The sequence below is a fragment of the Martes martes genome, assembly GCF_963455335.1.
Source record: "Martes martes genome assembly, chromosome: 4".
NCBI lineage: Eukaryota > Metazoa > Chordata > Mammalia > Carnivora > Mustelidae > Martes > Martes martes.
In genome coordinates this window covers 149,418,868-149,430,881 of record NC_137891.1, presented here as the reverse complement: position 1 = coordinate 149,430,881, position 12,014 = coordinate 149,418,868, and the positions used below count along the sequence as shown (strand labels likewise).

Genomic DNA, 12,014 nt, shown 5'->3' with positions numbered 1-12,014 from the left:
TCGACGCCCGGGCAGTAAGGAATGTCAGTGGTCAAGGTCGGTATAGCTGCCTAGCAGAAGTCCCATGCTTTATATTATAATAAAACTGGGAAAAGGGGAGGAAAAAAGAGAATCCTGTGCTTCCTCCACCAACACACTTGTTCAGCTGTCCTGTAACCTTGTGTTTTCTCATCTGTGTCTCCCTCCCAGGCTGTGAGCTCCTCGGCGACTGACCCTCAGGCGTCTCTATATCCTCAGTGCCCACATCAAGGCCAAGTGCCTGGAGCCCACGGGGCATGATTGTTGAATTCCTTCGAGAATTCACCTGACAGGTGTTAAGGAGTACCCACTCTGTGCCGGGCACTCGGCTAGGTGGAGAGTGCGACCTCCGCAGAATACAATCTCTGCCTCTACAGCATTTTCAGTCCTTTCGGGAATTAAAGAAACACGGGGCCACGTGAGTCCAAACAGGATGACAACGTATGGTAAGTGCTGTGCATGGAAAGGAGCGGGGCTTGGTGAGACCCAGCGAAGGTGCTGCTGGGGGGATGGGTGGGGCCGGCCCTTCTGAGGCAGGGACGTGGAGATGGCGATCTAAGGGAAGAGAAGGTGGAAGAGATGTAGGGTGAGGGGAAGCGAGTTGCAGGCAGAAGGAACAGCCTTGTGGAGACCCTGAGATGGGGGAGGGGTTGGTCTGGTCTACAAGGCCCGTGGGACTGGAGTGAGTGGGGCCTGGATGAAGTGAGGTGCTGGCAGGGATGGATGGGGCAGGGCCTTGGAGATCAAGGGAAGGGTGGAAGGGTTTGTTGGAAATGCCGTGGCAGCCGTGGATGGGTTTTGGGTTAATGGATAGCACAGCCCAGGTGGCTTTTCAGGAGGTGGTTCTGACCACGGGGTGCGGAACAGGTGGGAGGGAACAGGAACGGAAACAGGGAGCCTGGTGAGGTGACCGTGGAGTCTGGACCTGTGCGGTGGGGAGGAAGCTGGGTTGGATTTGGGGGGAAGAACCAGCCGCAGTCACTGATGGACAGGCTGGTGGTGGGAGTGGGAAGGGAATAATTAGCAGGGAGGCGTGAAGAACTGGATGGATGGAGCTGCCAGCAGAAAGCAGAAGGAAATGGTTTGTGGGGTAAAATCACGGGCTGGCTGCACAGATTTGAGACACGTGTTAAGCATCCAGAGGCGATGTCAAATAGGTAATTGGAGTGTGGGGGTCAGACGAGAGGCCTGGGAGTACTTGGGAGTGTCGGGCTTGCAGGGGAGTATGTCAAAGCCGTGAGCATGGACGATAGGAGCTCTGAGAAGCAGAGGAAGAGAGCCTGGGATGGAGGGGCAGAGAACAGGCAACAGCTGGGAGGAGGAATTCCAGAGGGAAAGGGGGATCAGCTGCTCCGTTGAGTGCATCAGCTGCATGGAGAGAGAGGTCATGCAGAGCAGGAACTGAGTGTCCTTTGGAATTAGCAACATGGAAGCTACTGGTGACCTTCACTGACTCGATGAATGACTCAAAAGACGCATAAAGAGGAGACAACAACTAGAGTGGATTGAGGAGTCAGGGAAAGCTTTTAGAGGGAGCGAGGCAGCCTTTCCGTAAGATCCTTGGGAGGCTGAGTCCTGAGAGACCTAAATGCTGCCTGTAGGAGACTGAACTGAACTTGACAAAGCCCCTTCCCCACCCTGATGGGGGAGAAGAAGGTACAGCTGGAGGGAAAGGGAGGAGCTGGCTCACTGCTCAGTAGTGGGGAATCTGATGACCTTGCCCCAGGAGACAGAACCCCCTACCCCCCACCAGCACACACAGGGGACTCAGAGATGTGTGTTCACGTCCCTCCATGCACAGAAGTCCTGGGAGGTGAGGATTCCAAACCCACAGTCTCAGAGCAAAGAAGGGCTCTCAGACACCACCTGGAGCCGCCAGCTCATTACACAGAGAGGGTCAGGGTCTGGCTCTAGGTCACCCAGCATGTCAGTGAGAGGGGACAGGGGATCTCCACTGATTTCCAGTGGCCCTCCCCCAGTGAGTCAAGTGTGACTTCTTTCGCCTGGCACATAAGGTCTTTCCTGCTTGAGCAAGAACCCAGCCCCTCCCCAACATCTAGCACACACAAGTATACGTAGCCAGGGGCAGTCCTTGCAACCACCCTTTAGAGCAGTTGTTACAGTTCTCATTTTGCAGACGAGGAAACTGAAGCTCAGAGGAGTCTGGGCACCTGTCCAAGTTTGCCCAGCTGAACCTGGATATCATCTCACGAGTGTCTCCAAAGTTGTCTTTCCCCCATGCTCTGCTGCATTCACCATAAACAGCCTCTCTGAAAAGCCATCCTTGACCTCCCTGGCCCTGAGCCACCTGGGAGTCGGGTCACATCCCCCGACACCAAGTTACTTGTTTAAGTCACAAAAAAGTCCATTGAATGGGCCTGAAATCAGTGGTGCCCTGATGCCCCAGGCCCCAGCAGCCTGGGCCATCACCTAATGACCACAGGGATGGCACAGGCACGCTATTTCAGGGCCCATGGCCCCAGGCCAGCCACCCACAGCAGGAGTGTGCCCCAGCACCGTCGGCACAGAACCCCCTCCCCTCCCAGCCCCGACTGCCCAAACCCCTGCCCCTTCCTCACCTGGAGACCACCAGAGGTAGGATCAGCATCTTCAGCATCCGCATCAGGAGCTCGCCAGGAAACTGGAAGTAACTAATTTCCTGAAAATACATCAAAAGCAGGGATTATAGAAGGCTGCTTATAGTCTCCGAGCACTGTTTCACCCGTGCACTCCTGGAAAGCACAAGGACACAGAGGAAGCGACGGCTGGGGAGCCAAACAGACTTGGATTCTAATCTTGACCTCCTGTAACTAGCTGTGTGGCCTTAAGCAAGTTACTCAGCCTCTGAGTTTTTCTCATCTGTTACGTAAGGGTTGCAACCACTTGGTAGGAGCCTTTGGAGGCTTCAGTGTGAGGAGGCACAGAAAGCACCTGGCAGACGGGGTGGGAGTAAAGGCTCTGTAATGGCGGTAAGTGGCGGCTTTCCCTGCCGTCTGCTCCGTCCACCTGCCTGTTCGTGGTGTACGTGCATCTCCTGCAGCAGATGGTCAGTGGCAGGAGGGCAGGGCTGGAGACTGTTCACACATTTACTCAGCCCAGGCTGGCCAGGCCTCATGCTGGGCACCCCAGAATGAATGCAGTCCCGCTCCTGCACGCGAGACTGCTCAGCCCAGCATGTGAGGAGACGGACTCAGAGACAGAGCACGGCCTTCTTGAGTCCGTGCCTCCTCCTGCGAGGGGTACACCCCTGGGCGCAGTTCCCCCCAACACCGTGCCAGGTCCCTGCCAGACCCCTGCTGTGCACACATGAAGAATGCTGCAGGAGAGCACATCGGCTGGAGTGGGTGGGACGCCACTCAATAAAGAGCCTCTACCCGCAAAGTTCTTGGCATTCAACTTCCGCACAGGGCACAGGCCGCTAGGTTCATCCTACCCATGCCTTGATTTGGGGGCCAATTCTGTGTCCCCCTCCCCTATCAGCTGTCTCCAGAGTCACAGGACCAGAACCTGACAGTGAAGTAGAAGGACCCCTAAGCCCAGTTGACTTTGAATTTCAGGTGAACAACAACTGAAATACAAATTTAACTGAGTGTGTGGTTTTTAAATTTTTAAATTTAATTTAACTCAGTTTTGCTATTTCTGGCAAACCTAGCTTGAGGCTGCTTTTCCGAGGGTAATGTGGGTGAGGCTGGTACAGGGACTTTCAAGCACCATCCAAGTTAAATTTTTGTACTTGCAACCCTCTTTCTCTCCCTCCCTCTCCCGCCCTTCCTTCCTTCCTTCCTTCCTTCCTTCCTTCCACCGAAGCTAAACGCTTGGTTAATGGTCTGATGCTTTGGAAAGCCCCAACTCATATAATTTGAGTGCTGAGAAGGGGTTTTAAAGATCTTCTAGTCCAGCTGAGCCAAAAGACGGAGAGGACTTAGCGGTGACAGTGCAGGCCCAGAAATCAGGCCTCCTTTCCTGTTCTATTATCATTTCCAGTGCTCCAGAAATCTTTATGAAATAAGGGTGAATGGGAGAGAAACTTTTGAGTCCTTACATGAGCAAAAATGCCTTTATCCTACCCTTACCTCGGACAGTATTCTGGCCGTATATAAGATTCTTAGTTTGAAAGAGTTTTCCCTCCAAATTCCAAAGGTATTTCCCTTTATCTTCTGGATTCCAGTGTTGTCTATGTTTGGAGCCATTCTTCCTATCCCTTAGTGGAGATTTGTTTCATTCCTTCAGAACCACTGAAGGATTTTCTGTTAATTTCCAGTTTTCTATAATTTTCATGGTGATGTACCACAGCATGAGATTTTCTTCTTTCTTTAAAAAAAAAAATTCATAGTGCTGTGCATACATTTCACTTCTGAGAACTTTCTAACAGGCTCTGTGAAATTTTCTCTCCATTTTTTCTGTTAGCTCTCTCAAAAACTCATACACACTAGAGAGTTGGATGTTGGACATCTCCGATTTTCTTCTATTTTCATCTCGTTTTGTTTTACCTTCTGGGAGATTTCTGCAACTTTATCCTAGCTACTGACATGTTTATCTTGCCTCATTGATTTTTAATTTCTAAAAATTCTTTCTTGTTCTCAGATTGTTCCTTCTTTTTGCATCCTGTTCTGTTTTACGGTCACTGTATCTTCTCTTACATCTCTGAAGAACTTAAGACAAGATTTTAAAATTTTTCTTCTATTTCCTGCATTGTCTCTGCTTCATTAGAGACCTTCTTTTCTGTTTCTTTAGTCCCTGTTTTTCTGTTAGAAGCTTTGACTTTGGCTTTCTCCTCGTATGTAAGTGTGAGGCGCTGAACTTACGTGTGCATGAGTGGAAATTCTCAGGTGATGGCTCCTTGAGGACAGGTGATGGGTGACAGTCTGATTTGTTTACTCTGGATAGGGTGGGATGAGGGAGGAGATCTTTTTTCTGAAGCTCAGTGAGAAGTCTCTTCTCACCTCCACTAGGGGCTGAGGGTGTGCCTAAGCCCAGCTGATGGCAGTCTTACAGGGATCCCACACTGCAGTGCAGATACCCAGTCATTTGCGGGACACATGTGCTTCATCACCTCCCCTCCCCCAACCCACACAGGTGGACTGATTTCCCTGTCAGGCTTCTCTGTGAGACACAAGCAGGTAGAGATGGGTGGGTGAGGAGTGCCCTGATTACATGGACTGGAGCAGACTGACGGGCTTAACTGCTCCAGTTACAAAATTCCAACCAATGCCCCTGATTTCACCTCCTGGCTTCACCTGGTCTCTTGCAGCTCTTTGCACTTTCAAGTGCAGAAACTTTCTGGAGTTTTCCAAGCCAAACTGACATGGCATCTACTTCTATAGACACAGGCTTTAGCTTTCTGTGCTCTACTAAGTGAGATTGGGGAGGGTAGAGGGATTCTTGCCAAAGGTAAAGAGGGGGCATTCTCATTAAACGAACATAGCAGGATTTTTGCTCTGAGCCAGGCAGGCCAAAGACAAGACCTAAGGATGAGGCCTGGCCAAAATGAGGGCCCCAAGTGGCCAGTCTCACGTTTCTTTGAGGAGAGAGTCTTTGTCAATGGGCTTCTGGAAGATCCTCTATTTCACAAGACTCCTCTTCCTGCAGCTCACCAACACCTAATATTCAACTCTATCCACTTCCCATCTTGCCTAATTTATGGTATTCCCTCAACTTCTTTTCTCAGTTATCTCCTTTTATGTTCTCTTGGGAGCTTAGATCTTTTTAAAAAATCCCATAAGTATAATTTTAGTGGAATTCCAGGAAAGAAAGGAAAATGGATGCAATTGTAAATTTACCATGGTTTAACTGGAATTCTCAAAATGATCTCTATTTTTATTCATTTATTTATTTTTGGAGAGGCCGAGAGAGCATGCATGCACAAACACGGTGGGGGGGGGGGTGCAGAGGCAGAGGGAGAGAGAGACTCCCAAGCAGGCTCACATGGGGCTTGATCTTACAACCCCGAGATCATGACCTGAACTGAAATCAAGAGTTAGACACTTAACTGACTGAGCCTCCCAGGGGCCCCTCAAAATGATCTATATTTTTTCATGAGCTACTAGTTCCAAAAATCTGTGCTCTTGTAAGTTCTTTTCACAAGTAGGACATGCTTCCATTTTGCAAATTGTTTATGACTTTTGCCTGTTGCATAAGCTTGCAAAATAAGAAGGGTTTAGTTTCTGAGTCACAGGCAGAGATCATAGAAACAACTCCTGGATTTCCAAGTAGGATGCTGAGAAAGCCAATTCCTGCCAAGTAACTTCTCTAAGACTCCACAGCCTTTCTTCGGTTTATCTGGCAGGTTAATCCAGACCGGAACACATTTGCATTTCCAAGCAGATGGGGCAGGCAGCTTTGGCAAAGGAGGCCCCAGATGAGCTTGGCTTTTAGTAAAAAGCATTCCAATTTGTTTTCAGAAAATAATCTTCCTGCAGGAAATGTATTTTTTGTTGCTCAGGGAAATTAAAGAAAGTAGATTGCAGATTGTTTGTGTTTTTGCCCGTTTAATACAGCAAAGAGGGGAGGGCTCTCTCTGCGACAAGCCTGAGCTAGACTCACATTTTGGCTCATGAAAGCCCATGTGATGTTCAGCAAGTCAAAATCTGCTAGGAGCTCCAAACACCTGCACAAAAGGCTCCCGAGCCGGACAGCCGGCAGCTGGTTACAGGGGAAGGCTGAGTGTGATGTGAGCGAGGGAGAAGAGGATTATTTCAGATGGGGGCAGGAATGGGAGAATTTTTGTAAGGTATGAAATATGAGATGACTCTTGACACAGGTAGGCCTTGGACAGGCAGATAAGGGAGGGAGGAGTCAAGTACTACTCGGTGCTACTGTAGGCCAGGCACCGCTGAGTCCTTGTTTATGCTCATGACAGTTCCAGTAGACATATGGTGCCCCCACCCCAGACAAGGAAAATGAGACCCAGAAAGGAGATAGGATTTTGCCTAAGGCCACACAGCCGCTTATGAGTAGAGACCAAGTTCAAGGCTCTGCAGCCTCCAGAGTCTAAGTCTCTCTCTTAATAGCTGAGAGTGGCTTAACAGTGTTAGCCTTGAAATAGGGGCTCAGTTTTCAGGGAGGGGGTGTTCCCCCTTTCACAGAAGATGAAGTCTGACGCTTGAGCCCCAGGTAGGTCATATTAGGTGTTGGTGAGCTGCAGGAAGAGGAGTCTTGTGAAATAGAGGATCTTCCAGAAGCCCATTGACAAAGACCTTCTCCTCAAAGAAACGTGAGACTGGCCACTTGGGGCCCTCATTTTGGCCAGGCCTCATCCTTAGGTCTTGTCTTTGGCCTGCCTGGCTCAGTTAGAGCAAAAATCCTGCTATGTTCGTTTAATGAGAATGCCCCCTCTTTACCTTTGGCAAGAATCCCTCTACCCTCCCCATCTCCTCTTAACAATGTTCTCTCAGTTGGCCCCTCACTATGTTCCCCATCTCCAAGCCCCAGCTGTCTTTGTTGTGTTCAGACTTGAGCCTGATCTCTCTCCCCTAGTCCATGGTCTTGACACCTATCCCAGTAGTCCTGAATGAAGTCTCCCTTACTGTTTTAACAAGGATCAGAATCATGTTTTCTCCAGTGCCATGGGAGTGTCCCTCCCTGTCCTGTGGGAGATGGGTGCTGAGAAGGAAAGGGGCCCTTGCTCAGACAAGGCATCTCCACCCTTGTGGTTACACAGGCCGGAACCCCAGGGGCCTGCACTGCTTCCCAGCCCCATAGCCAATCCACCCCCACATCTTGAGGGTTCCTTTTCTGGAAACAGGTCCCACATGGGCCCCATTCTTCCTGCTGTCAGGTCTCACCCCTGTAAACACCTCCTCACCTGACCCCTGTCTGGCCCACCACTCCCTCATCCTGTACTCAGCACCAGAGTGATCTCTCCAAACTGAGATCTGACCATTTCACTCCCCTGCCCAAAGCCTTGTGCGGTGGGGCCAGGCCCCTGAGGGCCCCTGGGCTCCAGCCCTTGCCTCTCGGGGTACGTCCCCCCACTGCCGTGAACGGTCTGCTCCACACATCCCCAGGTCTTTTATGGCCCCGTGTCTCACTCCAGCTCTTCCTTCTGCTCGGAATACCCCTCCTGTTCTCTCTCCATCTGAGCTACTGTGGGAGGTGTTCTCTGATGCCTGCTTTGCGCTCTTCCGGGACCCCATTCTCCCTGCTCCCATGCCTCTTCACCCTGTGCTTATTCTAATGAGATGCCCTGGCCTCTCGCTCACCCGGTGATGCTGTCTGTAACTACTTCCCCTGCCATTTTACCAGCTCTCACTCTAGCCCCACAGTGTTTCATCACACCCGTGCTACAGATAAGAAGACTGAGACTCAGAGAGGCAAAGTGACTCCTCTACTCTCATGTAACCAGGGAGCCACGGAGTGGGACTGTGATTCCCAGATCCCTCAGGCCCACATACCCCTCCTCGGCGGGGACCCTGAGAAGCTCTGGGTGGCTGACCTGTGGTGAGAGGCGACGGGTCCTCAGGAAGAAGCCGAGAAGGCAGCCCACGGTGACAGACAGCACAGACAGGATGAGTAGTCCATTTCTCTTGCACACGTCCTTCCCTCGTGCCAGGATGGCACCTGGCACCATGGTGAGCCCAGCCTGCTGGCCCGGGGCACGGTACCATTCCATGCACGTGAGGCCAGCTGGGATCACAGGGTCCCAGCCAGGGGCTCTGGCTGCTCTGCAGGCCGGGGGAGCAGTTGCTAAGCACCAGTCACCAGCCCCACGGCCATGGCCTGTGTGGCTGCCCCAGAGGGAAGCCACAATCCTATTACCAGCTGCATCATTAGGAGCCAGAAACAGATTAGGGCCTGGGAAATTAGAGCAAGCCACGTGGTCTGGGGTTTTGGACCTCAAAGCCAAGTGCACCTCTTAAACAGGGGAGGGGCCCAGAGATTTGCTTGGTTGGTTTGATTTTTACCCATACTTTATTCCAGGAAGAGCTGAAGGCAAAGCAATAAGCTACTAGCAGTTGGTAACATTAATTAAGCATTACTGTGTACCAGGTGCTATTCTAGAAGCACATTACTTGCACTAGCGCATTTAATCCTAATAACCAGTTCCAAGAAATATTTACTAGGAGTATCATTTTACAGATGAGGAAACTGAGACAAAGGGCATGCGCTGTGTGCCAGGCCCATTCACTTGCTTGACCTGTGTGAGTTGTAGGGTTCATCGCGACAACCCTAAGATTCCAGCAATCGCTTTCCTGAAAGGGAGATCGAGACCCCAGGAATTAAAGAGTCTTTTGGTCGTGGTCACAGAGCTCACAATAACAGAGTGGAATTCAGGCCTGTGATGCTTTGATTGGCGCTCCAGGGACAGATAGATGGCTTCAGAAGTGCTTAGCAGTATCGTGGGGCCTGTAGGCTCTGAGTCCAGTGCACCTGGGTTCAGACTCGGGACCTGCCATTCACTGTGATGTGTATCCCTCACTGTTGCTTCAAGCCTAAAGCTGGAACTCTGCAGGCTCTCAGGGCCTGTTATTTTTAAAAATGATACAGCCCAAGGGACCTATTCAAGTCCCAGCTCTGCCATTGACCAGCTGGGTGGTATGACCCTGGGCACTGTGCCTCAGTTTCCCCATTCATAAGACAAACATAATAATGGCATCTGCTTGGTTGGGGCTGGTGCGGCGTCCCATCCCAAGATTCTTTGTGAAAGCAGGGCTGAACCATGCTGGGTGGAACAGGGGAGAGAGCTGTGAGGATCACTGTCCACATTTAGCAATTTTTTGAAAAAGGTTTCCTGGTTGCTTTCTCGTGGCCTGGACTGCCCTTTAAAGCTAGAGGGAATTAACTCTAGTCTGTTTCCTGGGGCGTCTGTAATCTCATTAGGGCAGTCAGGCGGCAGCAGGGAGTGCAGTCTGTTGTGGGGGGGTTATGGAGGGGGGAAAAGAGCTGCCTCCCTGACACAGGGAACAAGGAGGACGGTGGAGAGGATGGGGCCAAGGAACTGCTGGGTCCAGGCAGAGGGGGCCAGGGTGTAGGCCCTAAGCTACACACAGAGCTCCCAACTGGGAGGGGACCCTTGGATGTTGGTCCCAACCTAACCAGCTCTCTGACCTCACCCTCTCTGGGCCTCAGTCTTGCTGGCCTTCGAATGAGAGAAGCAGGGGGTGTGGGGGGCCTGGCTGACTCAGTCAGCAGAGCGTGTGACTCTTGATATCAGGGTTGTGAATTTGAGCCCTATATTGGGAATGGAGCCTACCGAGAAAATAAATAAAAAGTCTAAAAAAAAAAAGAAAGAGAACCAGTCTGAGTGCTTTCTAAGGACCCCTCTGTTCAACAAGCCAAACTTCCGAAGGCCCTGCCTTTTGCTGATAACTTTGGGAAGTAAGGGTAGAGTGACTACAGGTCTGCAAGGTATGTTTTCTCCAACTCTGATTCTTAAAACCAAGAATTTTCTGACACATCTTCAACTCCAAGGAATGCCTCATTTTCCGGTTAATCAGTTGGTTTAGTTACTGTCTAAAAGAGAAAATATTCTGAGGAGATATTTGGATTTGTGTGTGTTTTTTTTAAAGATTTTATTTATTTATTTGACAGAGAGATCACAAGTAGGCAGAGAGGCAGGCAGAGAGAGAGAGGGGGAAGCAGGCTCCCCGCTGAGCAGAGAGCCCAATGCGGAGCTCGATCCCAGGACCCTGGGATCATGACCTGAGCCGAAGGCAGAGGCTTTAACCCACTGAGCCACCCAGGCACCCTTGGATTCATGGTTTTGTTTTGTTTTGTTTTTTTTTAAGATTTTTTTTTTTAAAGATTTTATTTACTTATCTGATAGAGACCACAAATAGGCAGAGAGGCAGGCAGAGAGAGAGAGGAAGGGAAGCAGGCTCCGTGCTGAGCAGGGAGCCCGACTCGGGGATCATGACCTGAGCTGAAGGCAGAGGCTTTAACCCACTGAGCCACCCAGGTGCCCCCCTTGGATTCATGTTTTAATCCATGTCCAGGCCTGGCCCTTAGCCACGCTACTGATACAGGTGTGCCTTGTTCTCCATGTCAGCCTCAAGACTCTGACTCCCACAGTGACCCCACAATGGCTTCTGCCTCCCATCCTTTCCCCTCTGACAGTACCACCCCCTACCTCCCAGACTCCAGGCCTTTCTTTCCGCTGCTCCCATTGTCTTCAACAGGCAAAACTACAACTCATTCAAGCAAACGTTTTTACAGCACCGTGTCATGCCACCCGTGCTGGGTACTAGGGACACAGCAATGTGTTGACACAGTTCTTGCCTTCAGGAAGCTTGTAAGAAAATTGAGGGGGCTCTAAAAGAGGACCAATTCACACTCACATGTAAGTGGCTGAGAATGAGCTTACTAAGGATATTTGCGAATCAAATTGAAAGGGTCCTAGATCAGAACCTGTTAATAGCTCCCTGTTGCCCACAGACTCAGTTGCCTTACAATGTTACAAGATATGCAAAAATTTTTTCAGTAATTAGAAACAAGTTGGGAAATGCTAGATGAAACAAAGTTAAGTGGGTTCTTTACTCTAGAACAATTCAAAGTCAGACTGCTCAAGTTCAAATTTTTGGTCTACATGACCTTGGGCAAATTACTTAGCTTCTCTATAAAATACGAATAATACCACAGTACCTAGCTGATGGGGTTGTGATGTGGGTCAAATATGGTGACGCAACCTAAGTGCTCAGAGCATTGCCTGGTGCCTTGCGGACACTCACAGGGAGTTACTGTCCATTTCACTGTTTAGTTTTGCGATACTGACATATGTTGGAGGAAGTCTCTAAGTGTGGATGCAGAACTTCAGCCCCCTTCTGGAGCAGAGACGTCCATGGGTCTAGTGTTTGGGAAACACAACTTTGGAACACTCCAGCCTCTGGGATGAAGTCCTTGCTCCTTAGAGAAGTGTTTGAGGGCCTCGGGCTTGTGTGTGCTCACCTCCCCAGGACATCACCCCCTTGTGTCCGACAGATGTGGAGCTTTTCAGACACCACCCACACGAGTCTCTCAGCCCCACACCTCTCTCCGGCCTTCACCCCTGTGCCCACGCT

General features: G+C 50.4%; 1 protein-coding gene across 2 annotated transcripts in view; it reads right to left on the bottom strand.

Moving 5' to 3' along the window:
• SLC1A7 (solute carrier family 1 member 7) overlaps window positions 1-8,629 on the bottom strand; it is a gene marked incomplete at both ends in the record, with an annotated part of 44,322 nt that extends 35,693 nt beyond the window's left edge. Inside the window, 2 exons of one of the 2 annotated variants that reach the window (XM_080801903.1) lie at window positions 2,598-2,677; window positions 8,453-8,629. In XM_080801903.1, coding sequence (XP_080658029.1) covers window positions 2,598-2,677; window positions 8,453-8,629 — 257 coding nt within the window. The remainder of the gene's footprint in view (window positions 1-2,597; window positions 2,678-8,452) is intronic. The other variant, XM_080801904.1, reaches the window with a different exon arrangement.
• Between the last annotated feature and the right edge of the window lie 3,385 nt (window positions 8,630-12,014).